The following is a 20,966-nucleotide window of genomic DNA, read 5'->3' as shown; positions in this document are numbered from 1 at the left end:
GCGCGGTTGCTGCCATCAGGTAACATCAATGTTCTGTGTTCTGATCCAGCCTGTACTCTACAAGCTGCTGCTCTCCACCTTGTATACAATCACCACGCAGTTAAAAAGAGCAAGTCGTAGCTTAAAATAGTGGAAATATTTTGTATTTTGGCACAGTTATTAGAGCACGTTTTGCTAAAATCTGTTTATATTCAGACCAGAGAATCAAACTTTGAAGCTGATGTTCCCTCAGTAGTGGTTTCTTTCTTAGATGTGTCTGTTTTCTGCTGGTGGAGCCGTGTCTGATGATTCAGGGAACTCAGATACCAGTGAAATCCGTTCCTGTGTTGTTTCTCTTGCTGAAGTTTCTGTGGTTGCCATGGTGACGGAGGGAGCAGGGCAGCGGGTTGAGAAAGATAAAACCATCATAAACTCCAAATGCAGCGGCAAAGAGCTGTTCACGCTCACCTCCCTCTCTTTGCTGCTGCCATTTCCGCCTCAAAGCCCCTTTAGTGTTTAGGTGTGTTCAGAAGTTAGTGGTGAATTGGTTCTTAGTGAAGAAACAGTTATAGCTGGAATCAAGTAACAAAAACATATTTTTACAGAGCTCACCATGTAGTCCTTTAGCTTCACTCACTTTACTCCAAGCCCTCTACTTTCTATGCCTTGGCTGGAAGCAGTATGTTTTCAGGTTGTCTGTCCGTCCATCTATCCGTCCCATTCTCGTGAACGCAATATCTTTAGAATACCTTTAGAAAATCTCTTCAAATTTGGCACAAACATCCACTTAGACTCAAGGATGAATTGTTTAGATTTTGGTGGTCAAAAGTCAAAGTCACTGTGATCTTGCATCTACCTCATTCTCAAGAACATGATATCTCCGGGTGTTGGTAACGCAGTGGATAGTGCCGGCGCCACAGCGGTCACAGGTTCAACTCCGGCTTGTAGCCATTTGCTGCATGTCATCCCCCACTTTCTCTCTCTCTTACCGTTTCATTCTATCCTGTACAGTACAGGCAAAAAGCCCCCAAAAAATAATCTTAAAAAAAAAAAAAAAAAAAGAACATGACATCTCAAGAAGGCCTTGAGGAATTTTTTTTTTTTTGATTAGATTTTGGTGGTCAAAGGTCAAGGTCACTCCAAGCTGGTCTGTCTCATTCTCATGATCGTGATATCTCAAGAACACTTTGATGGAGTTTCTTCAAATTTGGACTGAAGTATGAACTAAATTAGAATCTGATGCTCCAAGGTCAAGGTCACTGTGACCTCACACAACATGTTTTGGCCTTAACTCAAGAATTTCTTTGCTAACAATGACAAATTTCACACAAATGTCTCATATCTAACAGGATAAAATGATGACGTGATGACACTTTATATCCAAAAGGTCAAAGGTCATCTTCATTTTGACATCATAATGTTCTGCAAAAATACGTTTCAGGCCATTATTCAACACCATCACTCAGAAACAGAAAGGGCAGACATTTTGTCAGATACTGAATTGACAGTAATCTTGGGTGTCCACCTTGAAACAGTGCCGATTGTACAGATCTTCTGTCTGTGCTGCCGGGGCGAAGATATCTGTGAAGCATCAGCGTTTCAGAATTTGTAGCTTCTTTGCAGCAACATCCATACTGGACACATCGTCAGCTATCAGCATGCATAGGAGTCTGGACAGATGTAACTGTAAACTATAACTTGCTAACTAACTATAAATTGCTTTGCATTTGAACACACCCTCAGCTTACCTAATAAATGTTTTTTTTTTTTAAAGATATTTTTGGGGCATTTTTGCCGGTATAGATAGGACAGGTAAGCATGAAGGGGGGAGAGAAAGGGGTAGAGTCGAACCCGGGCCACTGCGGCAACAGCCTTGTACATGGGGCGCCTGCTCTATCCACTAACCCACTGACGCTCCATACTTCATAAATGTTTGAACACATGTACATGAACAAGAACTTTAAGACTTTAACAAAGAAAAATAGAAAACTATTATCCAGTCCAGACATTCCTCACCAGCATTTCTGTTGGTACCCAAAAAAAAACATTGAGGTTTGATACGCAGCCACATGTAAGACAAGATTATCTTCTTTCATGTTGGACCACTGCACCAGGAGACAGTAGCTTGTAGCCATCCATTCTGAGGGTGGTTTAACTGACACTCCAATCAGCATGCCATCACCCACTCACCCACTGGGGTGTTGATACACCATTTCTCACACGCCCATCTATCAGTAGCAGACAGAGGCTGGATCCACTCGCTGGTTTTAAGCTCCAGGGTCGAAGGCCATTTATCATTACTAACAACACAGCCCACCCTGTAACAGAGGTGTACAGGACAGGGTGGGCCGCTTACATCCTTTGTCATCGTGTAATGGTTAGAGCTGTCTGGCCGTCTGACAAACAGTCCGCCGGTGCCAAACACTCAGCCACTCCTTCATGAAAATAGCCCGCTTACATCAGGTAGTGTAGATGCATCAAAGGGGCAGCTAAGTGGCTGAGCATCCACAGGCCAAATAAACCGAGCCAAGTGAGGAGAAGCAGTGTGTAGATGTATGGGTATATTCTGCCGGAGTGTTTAGCAGCCAACGTGGCTGTTATGACCCAAACAAAACATCTCTTTCTGAAACATAACTTTACTACATGGCACAAAGCACTCTTTAAATCAAAAGGACATCGAAAAATGGTGATCTATGCCTCCCTTGTTTTCTCTCTCTTTTTCATACACATACAAACTTTCCTTCCCTCTGTTTTCTCTTTCCACATGTACCGAGGTGTCTTAGGAGTGATAACTCATCATGACAGAACTCAATTTGGACGGAAGACGCAGCAAGGTGCTTTAGGTTGCAACTCGCCGCCCACAGCGGGGAAAAGATGTCAGAGATTTTTCCACTATAAGGTCCAGCCTCCTTTGTGTTGATGAGTTGTGTCCACCCCCACTGCCAAAACAAATTAGAACAACTCCTTAAAGAAAGGATACAACTTTTTTTCTGCATTGGTTTGTTCCTGTAATGTGGAAAGATTACTGATATTAGATTGTGTTTAGAATTAGAGCACGTCAGTGGGTGGAACAAAGCGCGTCCAACTGGAGGCTCTGACTCAGGAGATGTTAAGTCTCGCCACACTTGGAAGACGGTGACAGGGCTTAGTCCATAGTAAAGTGTTGATGGAACCACATGGTGAAACTGACTTGGCCAGCGGTTACAGGTTTCAACTTCTGATTGCAATGACCTTTCTAGAATAATCACCCTGAGCGTTGGTGAAGCACCTTCTGTGTTTGCCGTGATGGCTTTCCTGCAGAGTTCACACTCCACGCAATGGAGGGAAAGGTCATTTACAGTGAACCGCTGCTTTTTCCTGTTGTGCCCTGAATCCAGCTCTTTGTTTTCCTCCCCCTCCCCTCCTCCGCTGTATGCCCAGGTGTTCCTGAAGGCACTCTTTGACTACGACCCTAAAGAGGACAAAGCCATCCCATGTAAAGAGGCTGGACTGGCCTTCAAGAAGGGCTCCATCCTTCAGATCATGAGCCAGGATGATGCAACCTGGTGGCAGGCCAAACACGAGGGGGAAGCCAACCCCCGTGCCGGCCTAATCCCGTCCAAACAGTTCCAGGAGAGGTAAGAAACAACCTCAGCTAGATCTGCCTGTCCTGTCTACCGTTGCCTCTTAACAAGGCTGGCCCAACTGTCTCTTCTTCTGTCACAGTCACACAGGTTTCACCCTCTTTCTCTTTCGCTCTCCCTTTTCTCTTTTATTTTTTTTTCTTGCCTCACACTGCCAAAATAGTCTGGATTTCCGCACAATGTCTGGCCCGAAATGAGTAATGACAGAAAATGATAGTGCTGGTACCGATCCACTTTGGATGGCAAGTGGATGGAAAATCGCACATCAGTGTGCGCTCGGACAGCCGCACTTGATGTGCAACACAGAGCTCAGGAGGCCGGCGCAGTTTCTTGGCAGCTTCCACGAGCATCGGAGGAGGGGAAAAACACACACTCACACACACAGAAAGAGGGAAGGAGGAGAGCAAAAGAGGAGCTAGAACATTCACAAACATTCAGATTTAACCCTGCTGTTCTGTCAACAACAAGTGTTCCTCCTTCACCTCCTCACTCCTTCACCTCCCCTCTTTTCTTTCACCAGTCTCGGCCGACTGGTGGATATTGAAGCCTAGCTGGGAGTGTTTATTATTCCCTAAGCAGTCGTGAAAACTGATGATTTTATTGTGCCTTTTTTCCTCTCTTTCTTTATCCTCCTTTCTCTTCTTTCAGGAGATTTGCACTGCGGCAACCTGCTGTGACTCTCCAACCCCAGAAGACCTTGAGCCGGCGATCATGTAAGCATTTATTATCAGAACATGACAACACACAGCAACAGGTGGGAGGTAATGTAAAGATGGAATAGGACCTAACAAATGGTGAAAGCCAGGGATGTTACTCAGGACTCATCTCTGCACTCTGGGGTCGCTGCTCAAGTCTGCCATACCGTTGCGCCGCTTCACGTCTGTCATCAGAGGAAGTGTTGTGTCTGGGTTTACCTTCCTTCTTATTTTCCTGTCTGCTCCATGTTTCACTCTCTCAGCCTCTTCCCAGACTCTCTTTCCTCTGTCCCTCTCCGCCTCTCCATGTGTTGATGTGGTCTAAGTCATGCAGTGGCTTTAATGTGGAGAGGGAGGAGGTTTTGCCCTCTGGAAAACCTCTCAGAGCCTTTTACACCTCCCAGCCAACACGCCAGCCAGCATACCCATCCAGCTCACCTCTCCACATCTCAAAGCGCCCAATGACAGATTAATGATCTGATTCTAGACCTACAGATGTGATAGAGGCGCAACACTGCTCTGCAGAGCGCATTAATGTACCTTATTATTATGAGACTGTACAGTGACCCCAAGCCTGGCTGGTCAGTGCAGCAGAGTCAGGGAGAACGCATCAGCAGGAGTGCTTCGTGGAAATGTGCTATAACATGCCTGGTTGTAGGAGATCAGGAAATGGGGGGATTATAGCTAAATTACCCATATAAATCAAAGGTTGTTGATTGCTTCATAATGAAGACAGAATACATAAACCATGTTACATGAGGAAAAGACAGCAGCAGAAATGATTAGATATGGCCGACAGACCCTGGTTTTAGGTTCAAGACTAGAAAAGAGCCATGAGCCAGTGAGAGTGTGGAAACACTGCAGGCTTTAAAACTACAATTGTTAACTTTTATTAAAATAACTTTCTGTCATATTTGCTGAATCTTTCACTACATCTACACAGTGAGACAGAAAATCTGCAAAAAAAAAAAAAAAAAGAAGTTTCTCTGCCTCCTCATAGAGCTTCAGACCGCATTTGCCAGAATCCACCACAGCCGAGGGAAAACAACCAGTCAGTGCTGAGGAGTTTTTAACACAGCAGCAGTTACCTATTTCTCACCTCGAATGTTTTCAGAAACATATTTTAGTGTACTGTTTAGCTATAAAATGAGAAAGTTTGTGACCCAGCCGCCATGTTGGAAACATTCATTCATTCATTTTCAGTAGCCGCTTATCCCTGTGGGGGTCGCAGGGGTGCTGGAGCCTATCCCAGCTGACATTGGGCAAGAGGCAGGGTACACCCTGGACAGACTCACTAGACTATCGCAGGGTTGACACATAGACACAGACCATTCACGCTCACACCTGTGCACACCTGTGAAATGGGTGGGGCAGTTTCTCTTTAAGCTCAGTGTTGGAAATAATGGTGTTGAACACTCGTAACGAAGGTGCAGGAGGACCGAAACGTCAGTGTTACAGATAAATTGTAAAGCTTAGCGAGAGCAGTGCACAGGGTTTTTTGTTCAAGACAGCTAAACAGTATGAAATATATTTCTGAAAACATTTTGCAGTAACAGAATCTTGATTCATATTTGATCAGTGCTGCCAACTATGACAGTTTGACTGCAGTTCAAGAGCTGTGATTGACATGATTGGCTGCTGCATTTGAGACATCTAGACTCTGAGTGGTTGTCGAATAAGTGTGGAACTTTGGTGGTCAAAGGTTAAAGTTCAAGGTCACTGTGACCTCACAAAATAAACTCAAGACTCAAGAAGAAAACTCAAGGGGCGTCAGTGGCTTAGTGGTAGCGCAGGCGCCCCCTGTACAAGGCTGTTGCCGCAGCTGCCCGGGTTCGAATCCAGCCTGTGGCCCTTTGCTGCATGTCATCCCCCCTCTCTCTACCCCCCTTCACGCTTACCTGTCCTGTCCATTAAAGGCAAAATGGCCAAAAAAAATATCTTTAAAAGAAGAAAACTCAAGATGGCCTGTTGGCATTTTATATCCAAAAAGTCAAATATACCCTATAACAACATGCGTATCTGGAGCACTGTGTACTGTCATGACAACATATGAGTCTGGACAGACATGGATGTTAAGTGCAATTTGATGAGATTATCTGTGTAGGTATACTGACAGTTTCAGCAAGTATGAAAAAAAGTTATTTTTTATTAAAGTTACTAACTGAAGCTGTACGTATTTAACATCATAACTCTGAATTAGCTGGCATGATTTCTTAATAGAGGGTAACTCCAGACTGCAGGGGCTTAGATGTTAATGGTGTGAGTGAACTTTTTGTCAAGTTTAATATGACCAGAGTCATTGTTTTGGGATTTATGATGCCACCAGTAATATATTACATTTAAAAATGTTAAACTGAAGTGCCAACTGGAATCTCACACGGTTGTCCTGTTTTGCTGTGGACCAGTCAGTCAAATAAAAATACACTACTGTCTTCAAAAAAAAAAGCCCACAGATGACAGTTTTGATTTAACAGCAGTGGTTCGACATCTTCACCATCTTCACTCCCATCAGCCACCAAAAGAGAAGCAGGCCAAGCAGTGTAGATGTCTGCACAGCCATGGCTCTTAAGAAAAGCAATCAATCTCTCATGTCCAGCTGCTGAGTCCAAAACAGTAACTGTGATTTCTGCTACCCAAGTACTCACAATATACTAGATATGCCCTTTAAAATGTTGGTTTTCTCTCATAAGAAAATAGTTGGCAAAACATGCACTTTTTCAGACCGTGCCCACCTGTTGCGGCTGCTGTGTACGCCACAATCATTCTCAGGACTTTCCGTTGCACCTGAGTGAAAATCCCTTAAAGAGATTCCCCGACATGCAGTCTCAAAATGACAAAAACATTAGCTATGATTTACAAACAGTTGCCAGTTAGCAATTTGGTTTGTATATGGTGAGCTGCAGTGCATGAACGGGAAGCCTGTCCAGCTGGCATTGTGACTGTGCATTACAATATGACTGCGTGTGCATGCCTGTAGCCATGGAGGAGGAAAACACGCTGCCAGTATCTGCTGTGGGTCTTGCAGAACGTGCGGGCCAATGCACCCCACACAGACTGAAGCCTGACGTTGTGCTCTTTACTTGATGTTTGCAGGGTTTTTTGTGATATTCAAAACTGTAAATGAATTAAAAAAAATGTCCCACATGCAATTATTAGTGCAGATTCAAAACCAAAGTAAGAACAAAGACGTTTTTCTTTTCTTTCAACAGTGAAAGTGTTCCGTCTCTGCTCTACATCAGCTACAAGCTTATCTGTAAAAAATTCTACACACCTCTCCTCTCCTTCCTGCTTGCATCCTTGCTTTGCTTTATACTTTTGCTTATAAATTCATATCCATAACCACATATTTAGGCCTAATGAGACCACATAAGTTCTAATTTACTGTATACAGCCTGTCCCCCTCCTTTCATTTTGCATTTTCCAAACATATGAACCCTCAGAAAAACACACCGCACTTGTGCTTGGCTTTGTAGGCCTGCTCTGGTCTCACAATGACCCCATTGAACCAAAACCTAGCTCTTATTGGCCATATTTTTCACCGTAGATTACCACTTTGGGACGGACATGTCCATTTGACGACTTGTTTCCCTCGACATGGCGGTGAGCCCTTAATGTAACGTGACTCTTTCAATATGTAGCTCCGAAATAACCAGCAGAGCTACGCTGACCACCTCTAAACTTAGCATTAGGGATCGTTTACCTCAGATTTGAAGCTTTCGGGTGAATTATGGATGTTGTCATTTCCTGGTTATGTTCAACCACATACTGGCATACATGGTGCACGATGGCCAAAAATAGCTTGCTAAAAAGTTAAAGACAGACAGTGCTGTACTGTTCCCTTACTATTTCATTTTAATGGCCCAGTTCCTCTTATGAGTTATGGGATTTGTAACCCACCCCAATGCTTTCTGTATGCACAGAGGGCAGGTGTAAAATGTAGTAGAGTCCACCGCGGCCCATAGCGAAGGAACATAAGTCTCCCTTTGAGCTGCAGCTAAATTTTCTCCCTTCATACTGTACAGATTAGTTGTGTGTGCAGCAGCAGTAGTAGGAAGTCCCTTGACATGTCCCTCTCAGGACTAGATGAATAACTGGGGAATGATAACAGTTCACTCTCTGTTCCTGCAGACACACACATTTCTCAGCATTCGAAATAAAAAAAAAAAAAACTCAATTAAAGAAAAATGTTGGATCCAGTCTGAGTGTAAGCAACGACTCGAGCGAATAAAAGTGAAGGGTGTTAAAGAAAAAAGCTGAAAAGAGGAACACAGGGAAGTGAAAAAGGATAATGGATGGTTTGAAGGAGGAATAGATGGAGAGAGAAGCAGCCGAGGGGTCACATTCAGTAGCAGATGTGGCCCTGCGGAGTGGCGGTGGCCGGGTCAAGAGAGATGGAGGGAGACAAAGCTTGGATCATGGCCCCTTGCGCGCCAAACCGGCTGGGCCCCGGGGCCATAAACTACAACCTAATTGAAGGATACCGTGGAGACCCCGCTTTTACCGAGCAGAGGAAAGAGGTGGTGATTGAGGAGGGGGTCCCTTTCTCTCTCTTTCTCCCTCTCTTTCCAGCCCGGGAGCTCCGTCGGCTGGAACAATATTGGTGTTGGCGAGGGGCTGCGGCGAGCATTGCTTAACCGTGTCCATTTACGCCTAACATTTGCAAGATATAAATAATCCCTTTCCTCGCTGTTGCTCCCGCCGCTTTCATGGATGCATTCCTTGGTTATGAAACTGATGTTTAAAGTGCCATCACGTCAATTATTAATCTGGTCGAGGGGTTAGATCAACTATTTTACATCTATAGTTGTCAACCTGGCCTACCTGCCTCCTCCCCCTTAACCCCACAGCTCCCTTTCATCGATACCTGGCTCTCCTCCAGCTTCCCCATCTGTTCTCTCTGAACATATCAACGACTCTCTGGGCTTTCTTACAGCATGTCTGTTCCTCTGTCTGACATGCAAACCTCTCCACTGTCTGATTGTTTGGTTTGGTTCGCAGTCTGCCAAACACGTGGACGCACTTATCGCTCACCTTGGGGTCTCTCGACGTCTCTCTCCATACATTACAGCGCTATCCCTCTCACTCTTGCTCTCTCTGTGTCTCCGGCGAGCGAATGAACCATTTCAAAATGCCGCCTGAGATCGCTCTTAAGTGGCCCTGAACCTGGCCCTGTGTTCAGTTTATCCGTCTATTTCATTTTTTAACTTAAACGCTTACAGACCCAGGGGTAGATTTAGAAGAGCAATCGGTGCAGGAGAAAAGTTCCATTTTACTCTAAAAGGTTAGAGCTAGATAACCCCCGTAGAGACCACCCTTAAAGTTTTATAGATCAAGTTATTATTGTTTCCCTTCATGTTTAAATTCCCTCTACGGGTCAGTATCTCAATTCGGACTGACTTGTAACATTTTGTAAACTATAAAGTCATTTTTTAATACAGACCAGCTTTGCTCTTTTGCACATCCTGACTTTAAATAATCAGTTCTACATTTGAAAGCTGAAAGACGCATGACAAAGATCTCACTCTGTGTCATCTGGAAAATTCCACCAGTCTCATGTCGGCTGTTTAAAAAAGAAAGAGATACAGCGAGCGAGAGAGAAAGTGACAGCGTCCAGTTAGTTCAAGGAGAAGGCCATCTGTATGCTGGCTGGCTGCGAGGGTGACATCAGCCCATAACTCAAGGCCATTTACAGGGTGCTGACTAGGGGTCATTCCTTTGTCTCTTCCTCCCTCGTAAGGAGATAGCTAAAAGATTGTCCAGCGGCACTGACAGTCTGCTGGATGGCTGGCTGTGCCAGATAAAATCCACACGGCTCCAAGTATAATCCCAAAGAGTACAATTTTATGTTACTCAAGTGGGTCGTACAACTCAGCTGCCTCAGGCTGCCAAATTGTATGATCATTTGCACTCTTGTGGTGATGATGACGAGGATAATGGCAAAGATGGGTTTGATGATGACCCTCTTTTCAAGTCCCTAACCACACAATTCAGCTAATAATTGCCACTGTGAAATTAATTTGGAGGAAAAACTGAAGGCAAATGGTAAAATTATTACTGAAACCACTGTAAATAGCCATCACAGTTCTTGTTCAACATTGACTCACCATACTTGTACTCGCACAGTTTTTATGCATTGAAGGATTAAAAGGATTTAACTTCAAGGTGTACTCTCTTTGGTTTAGATAATTTATGAACTGTTGTTTACAACCTGTCTGATTGTGCCCGAACTAGTTGCAATGTATTCGTATTTCCAGATCTTAGCATTACTATGAGTACATTGGGCCACATTCACCAACCGTTCTTAAGGAAAAAATTCTTCTTAAAACCAGCTTGCAATTTTCATAAGGATTCTGACATTCACTGATGTTTCCTTATTTGGGATTTGTTCTTATAAAGAACAGAATCTACACACATTCGCATTTAAGTGCCGACATGTTTGTGCGTAACAAATGGTTTTTGAGTTTTCTTCAGTTCTACAGTTCTATAATGTTACAGGATTTCAGTTACAATCATATTTTTTATAATTATTTCCATGATTTTACAAAGAATGATGGTCTTTTAAAATAAACCCCAGACTTACACTTCAATCTACATCAGTTATGTTAATAGGAGCCATGACATCTAATAATTAGTGATCGATCATGCTAGAAAATGTCACTCAGTAGGTTTACATGCGCAGTTAAGTCGAGCTACCGTAACAGCTCTACTTGGCCATTTAATTGGACTACTGTCCTTGCCCCAGTATACAAGCACAGGAAGAAATCAATTTATTTACTAAAGTATGTCCAATTTGAATACGATAGGTGGAGATATGCCCCCTTTCAGCTTGTTAGTATTGGACCTTTTTCCGGTTGACCTATTACGTCACAGACCAAACAATCAACAAACATGTTAGCTACAGTTAGCTAGCAGCTAACTGGTACCATAGTGGACAACTTCAATGCTCTGTACATTTCCGCCTAAAAAAGCACAGCTTTGGATATAGATTTCACCGTGTTGTTACCGGCTTCCTCTTCTTCTTTTACGTATTTAATGCTGTGCAACTTCAAAATCCAGGGAGCGAGCGCAGAGCACCTCGGCCAGTCTTGGTCCGATGGACTGTATACATGCAGGAGGAATTAGACTCCGAATGGCATTACCGGGGTGTGTTAGTCCGGCTTTGAGAAATTAAATTTAGTATGATTTCAGTTACATGTTTACATGTGTTTTAAAAGTCCAGTTTTAGTCGGACTAACACAGTGAATTCAATTTCCTCTAATGTCATGTAAATGCACTGATTGGCAGCTCAGGCGGATGGGACAAATAGTGACGAAGCAGCGTTCCAAGGACGTTATTAATAACTTAAAGAAACATTGCGTGAAGTAGTCCACCTTCAATCACTCTTTCCTTCTTTATCTACCTCTCTAAAACACACATGCAAACATTGAAAAGTGCCACGATGCTCGTCTCCGTCCTCAGTCCTGACGGTTTTACTACTATGATGCATAAATTTGGCGGATTGTGTGTCAGGTTGGGTTCAGGTGGCTGATGAACGCATATTCCCATGCATAGGAGTTAGGATTGGGGTTAGGGGTTAGGATTCACGTTTTTTGTGTTATTTTATATCTACCGCTGATGCTACTTCAGCTTGTTTGGAGAAGGAGTACCTCCTCTCAAGAACTATTATAGTTCTTTTGTGTTTGGAGTCTGATGGTCCATCCTCTTTGGACTTTTGTTTGGGAATTCTTGACTTAATTCTTTAAACTTTTTCATCTACTATTTTTTTCTTCTTCTGTTTCTGTATGCACACACGGCCTTGCAGTCTCATGTCCTTTTATGGGGAGTGGTGAGGCATTAATATGCTAATTAGGATCAACCTACCACATGCTTACAACACAACTTACGAGGACACTGGGATTCATCATTGTAAGAACAATTCTGCGGTTTAAGAACACGTCATAAATCTGACATCGATTTTTTTTCTCAGGACCTTTCTTAAGTGCAAATTTAAGAAAAAACTTATTATTGGTGAATGAGGCCCAATGTTTTCATATCCAATAAAAATGACAGTCAAAGCTACAAAACTAAGACTCAAGTTAGAATAAAGTAGGATTATCCTATGGAGTACATCCACTTGTCTTTCTTTTTTTGTCATCCCCTCATCTCACCCCTTCTTTCATCCCATGTGGTGAATCTTTGGTATGTGGGTGACATGTGATATACCCCTAAGCGTGTGTCCCTTTCCAGGGGAGGCGGGTTGGGGGGGAGATGGCCATGAAGCATCCATGAAGGCTGGTTAGCGGACTGGTAGGCTGGTTGACTGCACACTGAGAATGTCTGCAAAAGTCGGCGTCCGCAATCTGGGCGGCCATGGCTTCCTGCGCTCAGTAAATGATAGGCTTGGCTGCCACCATCACTGCAGGCCGGGCTGTCCACACACACACACATCAGATCATGACTTCAGCTCATTCTCACTGCTCTCAAAATGTTGCTTTGGGGCTGGCGGGTGAAATGCACTCAGAAAAAGGGAAAGGACAAGGTTTTCCACCATTTAAGCATTTTCAAAGAGGCCGTGCCCCGTCGATTTACATTCTGCAGTGTTATCACATGGTGTTTCATTAGACGAGGAATGTTGGTGTACAAGGCTGCAAGGCCATTAGGCAATGCAAACCATTCCTTTGGCAGATAGGCACCAGATGAAAGCCTTCCAGGGTGTAATAGGGGCAGCACTTGGAAGGATTTTCGATATCTTTATCATTCTCATATTGTCCTTGTTGTTTCCTCTTTCAAGTCTCCCCCTGTCTTCCTGCCTACAATTACCTCTCAAAATGTGGTTTAGGTGCTGGTTCAACTTAAAATGTCACATTACAGCAGGAGGAGGGCAACATCAGTAGGAACATTGCCGTGAACACTAACATGTGAAACAAGATGTCAGATAAAGGCAGACACATTTGGCTCCACACTTCAAAACAATCACGGCTCTCGGGCCTGATGTTTCTAGCACGGAACAACCTTCGCAGTGATCGCTCCTGACTGCTGTTTTGGCTAGTCATTAACTCCGGCTGTGACGTAACATCTCCCCGAGCTGCAGTGTGCTCTGGGAAATGAACGTGGTGCTGTAAGGCGAGCCCCGTGCTGTGGTAGATGGTGTTATGTATGTTTTGATTTAACCTTGTTTGGCCAAAATGGGAACACATGAAGGGGAGGAAGCATCTATAAGTGCCTCCAAATGTTCACGGCATCCTAAAACAAACACACACACACTGATCCTGCATCAGCTACCATTTTGAAACCATCATCTTATAGCTTTTGGATGGCACTCTTGACCATCTGGAGTCATTTAATAAGCTACCTTAAATCAGAATGAAATGCTTTACTGTATAACACATTGCTGTTTAAAAGGTCTAGGTCAGAATGGTCCTTTTAATATTTCGGATTTTTGAATCTAAATATGTTTCTTTCTGTGAAGTCACAGTGGACGCACAACAGCCATGTTCCACAGCCTGTGTCTCACTAGGTAACAATGGAAATACATGTCTTATAGCAAAATAGAAACAGTAGAAATGTCCTTCAGTAGAATGTTAAAGTCCATTCCTATATTTCAATAAAATACCATAGTTGCCAAAAACAAACTGAACTCAAGGTCAAGGCTTTCAACTGCATCTCTTGGTCGTCATCACTGAATGGAGTTTACTTTGTTGTCATCACGTAACCTACATAGAAATTGGGTTCAGGGTTACGATGTCCCAAGCCGATGCACCAGATGGTTTGTTACACAGAAGCATCTGAGAAGCCGTCACTGTATGGAAAAGGGCAGGCACTTTCAAAAAATACTTGGCAGATGATTGGATTTATCTATCACTGTCCTCGCTGGAAGAAGAGTGAAAACATCTTTTCTGTTAAGAAAAGCCTTCAGTACCTTTGTTCCATTTTAAATGATGATATACTCCCCAGTTCTGATATAACTGATGCTATTTAAGCATCTATGCTAACCTCTTTGGGAGCCGCCATTGTTTTGAACGATCAGTCACGTCTGTGTCGTCACACACACCTAAACCTCACCTGTAGCTGCCAGTGTTTCGGGCAGAAATGCATCACTTGAAGCCTGACCATGGATTTATAAAGAGAACTGGATACAGTGTTTGAGACAGGGCCCTGCTCATTTCTATGAAAGTTGCTTAGTGGTGCATGAAGCCAAAAAAAGTTCAGCTGACGCATATAAAATGATCTGGGTGGTCACCACTGCTACTGCACCATCTGACCCATAGAGCAAGAGCAAGAGCAAGCGCACTAGAGACTTCATTGGCCAAGTGGCTACTTCCATACTTGAATGGGAAAGACTTAATTGTGCAGCTCTTTTAGATTTTACAAATGTTATCAAACTGAAAGGATCAAATTCTGAAAGTGAAACGAGTCAGTTTGTGGGAGTTACAGCACTCAGAAGTGATTTGCAGTCTTTTTCACAACGTAAAGCCCCATTACAACCAAACACTTTCGGTATGGTACCTTTGGAACCAACAGTAACCCTTCAGACATGGTACCTAGACCCTAGTGTTTCCACTACAAACAGTACTCTTAAATTTGGGCGGGGTGGTTGTCACTCTCTGCTTCATCCAGCACTCACTGTATATCCTCATCAGCGGTGACACAGATGGAAGTCTGCACCTACTTTATCGTCCACAGAACGAGGCTGCACGCAGACATTTTCAGAACAAAATAGAACAGGCTGCAGTGAGAGTCTCTCTCCATGGGATATTTAAAAATAGCAGCTTTGTGCATTTAGTCCTTCTCAGGCAAGCACAGGGGTTTAGTGTTGCCGTAGCCCACAGGAACGACACTCCAGGATGCTTTTTTTTCTCCGTGTGGGGATTAGAATATATGCAGTTCACATAATCCACTTGAAATTAATATATATTGAAAACACTTGAAGATCCACTCTTTACTAAAAGTGGTAATCATCCAAGAGAGACAATAAAACCAAATATGGGGACAGAAAAGAACGGCCTGTTGGTACCATCCACAACTTTTCACAAGTGTACCGAACTGAACTGAACCATACCAGACAAAGTATTTTGGGCCACATTGTATCATGTGACAGATACAATTCCACTGTTTGGCAACTATGATCTTTGGCTTCAAAGCCCGGCACACTTTCTGAGAGTCTGAGCCTGAAAAGATGGATTTTCATGTGATCATGTGATATCTCAAGAATCCAGCCGCTGTGCAGGGTAAATGATCTCGCTCCAAAGTTCTGTACTTTGTTCATGTCCTCACAACTGAGCAATCTCCAAACATGTAAGCATAATTTACCCACTGATGAAGACCATGAGTTGCAGTTGAAATCTTCAGGAAAAGCTAGTAAGTGGATCGTATTAAGTGACTTTTAGCATTTTTGTTTGTTTTGTTTTGTTAAATGAATGTGGTAATTCACTTTTAGACAGAATATGGGTAGTGGTGAGCATTTTTCACAAATATTACAAAATGAAATAGACTCATTTGCTATTTCAATTTTGTATGAGAAATGACTCAAAACAGTGTTTGAATATAGATTTATCACCATATTGTGTGTGCCGGTGTAGTTTATTACAGAGAGACACAAATGAGAGAATTTCACATAAGAAATTACTATGTTAACTCTTCTTTATGTCATTTGTTTGTCTTTTGCTTTTCTAAGACGATGTGGCTGTAGAGTTTGGTAGGTTTCCTCTTCTTTATTCTCTCATCTCGTCCCACAACTTACTTTTTGTTCTTTAAATTTGTCTCTAACTGTGCCTCATTAACATTCCTTGCTTCTTTTGCACTCACAGCTGAGGAGATCGAAGGTACTACTTATCTGACATCTCCCATTGAATAGGACGTCACAGATAGGTCACTGGCTCGTAGTGTTGCAACACAAAACCAGTAAAACCATTTGTGATTGGTTCCCCTTCATAATTTTTGTGTGTTATGAAAGGTCTACCTCTCACCTCTGCTCCCCATTCTTCTTGTTTTCATTTGGCCTGTCTTCTCGTGTCAAAGCTAATCGCTCTTAAAGGGGAGCATCAGACATCCCTGACGGTTTCTCCTCTTAAACGCTGTGGAGAGTTTGCAGGTTATTGGCTCCTGCGTCGTACAAAGCCTCATCTTTCACCAGCTAACTTGTCATTTTCATTAGAGTGGACATCGTCTGGAGAATCATTCCTTCACATGGACATCTCCAGTAATCTTGTGCCGAACTCACTCATAATACTAAATTATTATTATTATAATATTAATATTAATTATTATACACTTAAACAGCAATGGCCAGTGATGCAGTGGATTGTAAACCTAAATCCAGTTTATGCTGATTTTAATTTTAATCAGTATTTCAAAATAGGGTTTATCCACAAGTTTTGTTGGAGTGAATTCATGAAGCATCAACTGGAGGTCATAGTTAACCTCTCATCTTATTCACCACTACATCATTGGCTGTTACTCATCATTGGACATACGGCGATCAGCCGAAACATTAAAACCACTGACAGGTGAAGTGAATAACATCAGTCATTTCATCAATATGCAATGTTCTGCAGGGAAACCTTTGGTCCTTAATGCACTCCACCCACCTTAACATTGTTATCGACCAAGTACCCCTGATTTTTGCAACAATACCCCTGATGGCAGTAGCCCCTCAGCAAGGCAGTGCACTATGCCCAACTCCAGAAACTGCTCAGGAATGGTCCAATGAACATGACAAAGAACTTCAGGCATTGATCTAGCTTTCAAATTCCCCAGATTCCAGATTCCCAGACCCCCAGATTCCAAAAAAATCAAGCATCTGTGGGACAAACCGATGCCCCAGAGGTCCTTTGTCCAGGCCTCAACAGGTCAGAGCCAAGTCCGATCTATGATTGGGCCTCTGACCTGTCGAGGCCTGGAGACAGGACCTCTGGGGGTGTCCTGTGTTGTCTGACACCAAGGCATTGGCTTGTGAGGTAAGGTACCAGTATACCCAATGGATGTTCAATCGAATTGGGATCTGAGGATTTTGGAAGCCAGGTTGATGCCTTAAGCTCCTAGTCACATACCCCAGGCCATTTTTGAGCGGTTTTTTGGTATGGCTTGGTGCATTGTCCTGCCACCAGGGAGTACTGTTGCCATGAGGGCAGTGTATTGGTCTGTACTGGTGTTTGGGTGGGTGTAGCGTGTCAAGTGGCATCCACATGAATGCCAGGACCCAAGGTTTCTCAGAAGAACATTGTATTGTAACACAATGATCAATGTTATTCACTTCACCTGTTAGTAGTTTTAATTTTTTGGTTGATCCATGTAATTTCACTGAAACTTCATCAACATAAATAACCCAAACAATCTAATCATATTTCTCTCATGTTGATTGTACCTGTATGTTTTTCTCTCTTGTATTTCTCTGGACTTTTACCTTTTCAGTATGTGCTTAGAGGGGTAGGTGTCTGACTGTTGTCTTTAACATGATGTTGTGCCTGTCTTTTGGCTTCTTTCTTTCTCCTCTCATCACCAGAGGACGCTGACTATAGTAGCGGATCCCACCTAGGTGAGAGATGCTGTTTTCTTCCCCTCCTTCTGTCCTCTGCCCTCCTGATGTGGCTGTTCCATTAATGCATTAACGGTGGAGACGGTGGCCAAGATTGTCTTAGATTTACATGTGTCCTCTCCATTAATCCGTCCTTGACCCTTCAGCCCTTCCTTCACAGACCAGCCTTTGTAACGTGCACCAGACGTTATTGCACTGACAAATAGATCTCTGCTTCTCATAATGTGCTTGACATATTCGTCTAACTCCCAGATCGTTTTTGGTACAACTGATTCAACTTGGACTCCCATGTAAAAACACAAAGAGTAGTTCTGTAGTGGTTCGCTAGCCTACGGTGTGCTATTTCTGCTTTCTTGCTGACAGCGTCATGAGCGCACTGGCACATCATGTCATGGATTTGCAGAATGTAGTAGTTATCCTGTTCTGCCTCTGCTGTGGGTCTGAAGACATCTTTGAGGATGGTTCTGGATGGATTTGGGTTTAAAGCACGGCTTGTTTTCCACGCTTTGTTCTGGAGGTCCGGCCGAGCGCCGGCTTCGTTGATGTGGTCCCGGTCAGACTTAATGACAATTACCGTGGTCCGCTTTGGTTCTGCAGGCCTTTCCAGAGAGCTGCTGCTTCCAATTCTCTGACTTGTACAGAAAATGTTCCCCATCATGTTTTTATTACCACTGTCATTTTCCCGACAAATCATAAGGTATCGTCCCTCTGGAGGACCACAGGCTGTACGAGCTGGCTCATATACAAATCCTCTGTCTGTCCATCTGCCTTTTTCTTTCGTTTCTGTGTCTTTATTTCTCCCTCCGTCTCTCACTTCCTCTCTCTATCCCATTCTGTCTATATTCAGATGTTGAGGTCAAGAGGTGAGCTGGCCTCAGAGCTCTCCTTGCACACTACAACGTTTAGACTCCAGATTTCACAGGATATCCAGTGCACACGCGAGTTTATAAATACTGAGTTTGAGCCATGTCTGCCAAGCTCAATCAGGGTCACTTCCCAAGGCCGAACTATGCCAAACACCAGTCCATTTTTTTCCACTCCTCTCCGTCCCCTTCAGGCTTGCCCTTACTGTCACCCTGCCTCCTCCATGAGGTCAATGACCTCAGCCTCTCCTCTTCCTCCTCGGTACCCAAACAACATCCAGCACTCTAGCGGGTTAGCAGCATTTCTCGACTCCAGCAGCCCAGAACGAGGTTTAACTGAAATCAGAGAACCTCAGGAGGAGGAGGAGAAAAAAATTGTGAGTTATAATAACATCTTTTCTATGTGAGTACTTGCTGCATGGCTTTTCAGCCTGTTGGATGTGGTTGTATGATTTAGAGTTGGCCCGTCCCTAAAAGTTTGAAATCCTAGAACTTACAGATGCTTTTGCAATGCTACTGAGGTTGCATGGGGAAATAAAGCAGGCAGTGGGAGGGGGTAGGCAGTTGTTGTCCTTAGTTTTGGGTTTGTTTTCCCTTCATGCCTCTTGCAGTGATGCAACGTCTGTAAGGTCCTTAGCCAAAAGCGATCCTCAAGCACTACTGGGGGGCGAGCAGATTCTTGTGCTCAGATGTTGCTAGATTTTAGAGCCAGCAAAGGAGAGAATAAAGTCCGACTCGGGAGCAGGAAAACTGTGTCTCACAAGACTTTCTTATCGGGCCTTTTTATAAAGTACTTTGAGGCTGCGCAGAGAACCTAAAGGCAGTTTCACATCAAGTGTACATTTAATTTGTGTATAGAAGATGCACCAAGAATTTTTTTTCCCCAAGTCATTCGTATATGCACTCAGCTCGAGTCAAAACCGAAACATTTATGCACTTGTCCTGTGTTATGGTAGCACAGGCATGATGACTCATCACTAACATAATCGCAAAAGTCACACACTGTACATCCAGAGAGGAAGGCAGCAACCGAATCATCAGAAAAAATGTTTGCACTATACATTTCTGCAAACCACATATACAATATATTTGCACATTTTGTAGCAGATACATTGAAACTTGTCAACAATCCTGGGTGAAGGTTTGGTTAGGTTTAAGCACAAAAACCACTTGGTTTTGGTTGGGAAAAGATCATGATTTGGCATAAAACACTCAGGTTTATTGGCACAAAAATGGTTGGAAAAGCAGAGGTGAGTCAGTTTAAAAAGCCCAGGTTTAGTGTCTCAAACGCCGCGATGCAACAGTGAAAAACACCCAGGTGTAGTGGCTCAAACGCCGCGATGCAACAGTGAAAAACACCCAGGTGTAGTGGCTCAAACGCCGCAATGCATCAGTGAAAAACACCCAGGTTTAGTGTCTCAAACGCCACGATGCGTTGGTGAAAAACATCCAGTTTTAGTGTCTCAAATGCCACATTGCGTCAGTGAAAAACACCCAGGTTTAGTGGCTCAAATGCAGTGATGCAGCGATGAAAAACACCCAGGTTTAGTGGCTCAAACGCTACCAGGAAATGCCATTCCATGCCATAATTGTTTAGTAACATCCAGGTTGGCACAATCCTGCAAAGGGTAACCCAAAAATAACCAGTATTGTTGTTTATTGTTCTCAAACAGCGGTCTGCAGCTTGCCCAGGTGTCACGTCATCCACCATCCCCTCCACCTCCCAATGACAAAATCAGCACATAAGTCACTTTAGAAACGTTGATATGCATATTAGATGTACAAATGCAACAAATCTGTGGTTTTCAGAAACGTACAATGCCAACATTTTCTTCTGGTGACTGGACTGAAAGCAGATGGATGGATGGAGGGCAAGCAAGCAAGTTAAATCAGTTAAAGCTGAACGATTGGGAGCTGCGATATCCATCAGCCCCTCACAATCCAATTATGTCCAAGTTATGGAAAAAATGGTAAAGTGTTATAAACTGAAATAAAAAATGCTCCATTTCCATTTTGAGATGAGTTCATCAGACTGCAGGATCAATAGCTGTGGACGTGTAGCGGCCTGTGCATTGGGAGCAGTGAGTTTTTCCCCCATCTGCGCCCAAACAGAGACCTTTATAAGACTGAAATGATACGCATTTTTATGGTCATCCAACATGTGGATACAATCAGAGCAGGTATATGCACTGGCTTAACAGGTGTGCTTTTATCGGCATTAGCAACAGACCATTGTAGTTGTTTAAAGAGTCGGAAGAGAGACGTGGAATTTCCGTGACTGGCTTTGTTGTCG

At 43.4% G+C, this 20,966-nt stretch overlaps 1 protein-coding gene across 3 annotated transcripts in view; it reads left to right on the top strand.

The window, feature by feature from the left end:
- mpp7a (MAGUK p55 scaffold protein 7a) overlaps positions 1–20,966 on the top strand; it is a 178,769-nt gene that overhangs the window by 118,340 nt on the left and 39,463 nt on the right. For 2 of the 3 annotated variants that reach the window (XM_078162558.1, XM_078162559.1), the window contains exons 10-13: positions 3,400–3,596; positions 4,251–4,315; positions 15,951–15,971; positions 17,778–17,810. In XM_078162558.1, coding sequence (XP_078018684.1) covers positions 3,400–3,596; positions 4,251–4,315; positions 15,951–15,971; positions 17,778–17,810 — 316 coding nt within the window. The remainder of the gene's footprint in view (positions 1–3,399; positions 3,597–4,250; positions 4,316–15,950; positions 15,972–17,777; positions 17,811–20,966) is intronic. The other variant, XM_033639051.2, reaches the window with a different exon arrangement.

Source organism: Epinephelus lanceolatus, chromosome 20 (genome assembly GCF_041903045.1).
Source record: "Epinephelus lanceolatus isolate andai-2023 chromosome 20, ASM4190304v1, whole genome shotgun sequence".
NCBI classification, from domain to species: domain Eukaryota; kingdom Metazoa; phylum Chordata; class Actinopteri; order Perciformes; family Serranidae; genus Epinephelus; species Epinephelus lanceolatus.
The sequence above is the reverse complement of the archived record's forward strand: the minus strand, read 5'-3'. Positions and strand labels throughout refer to the sequence as shown.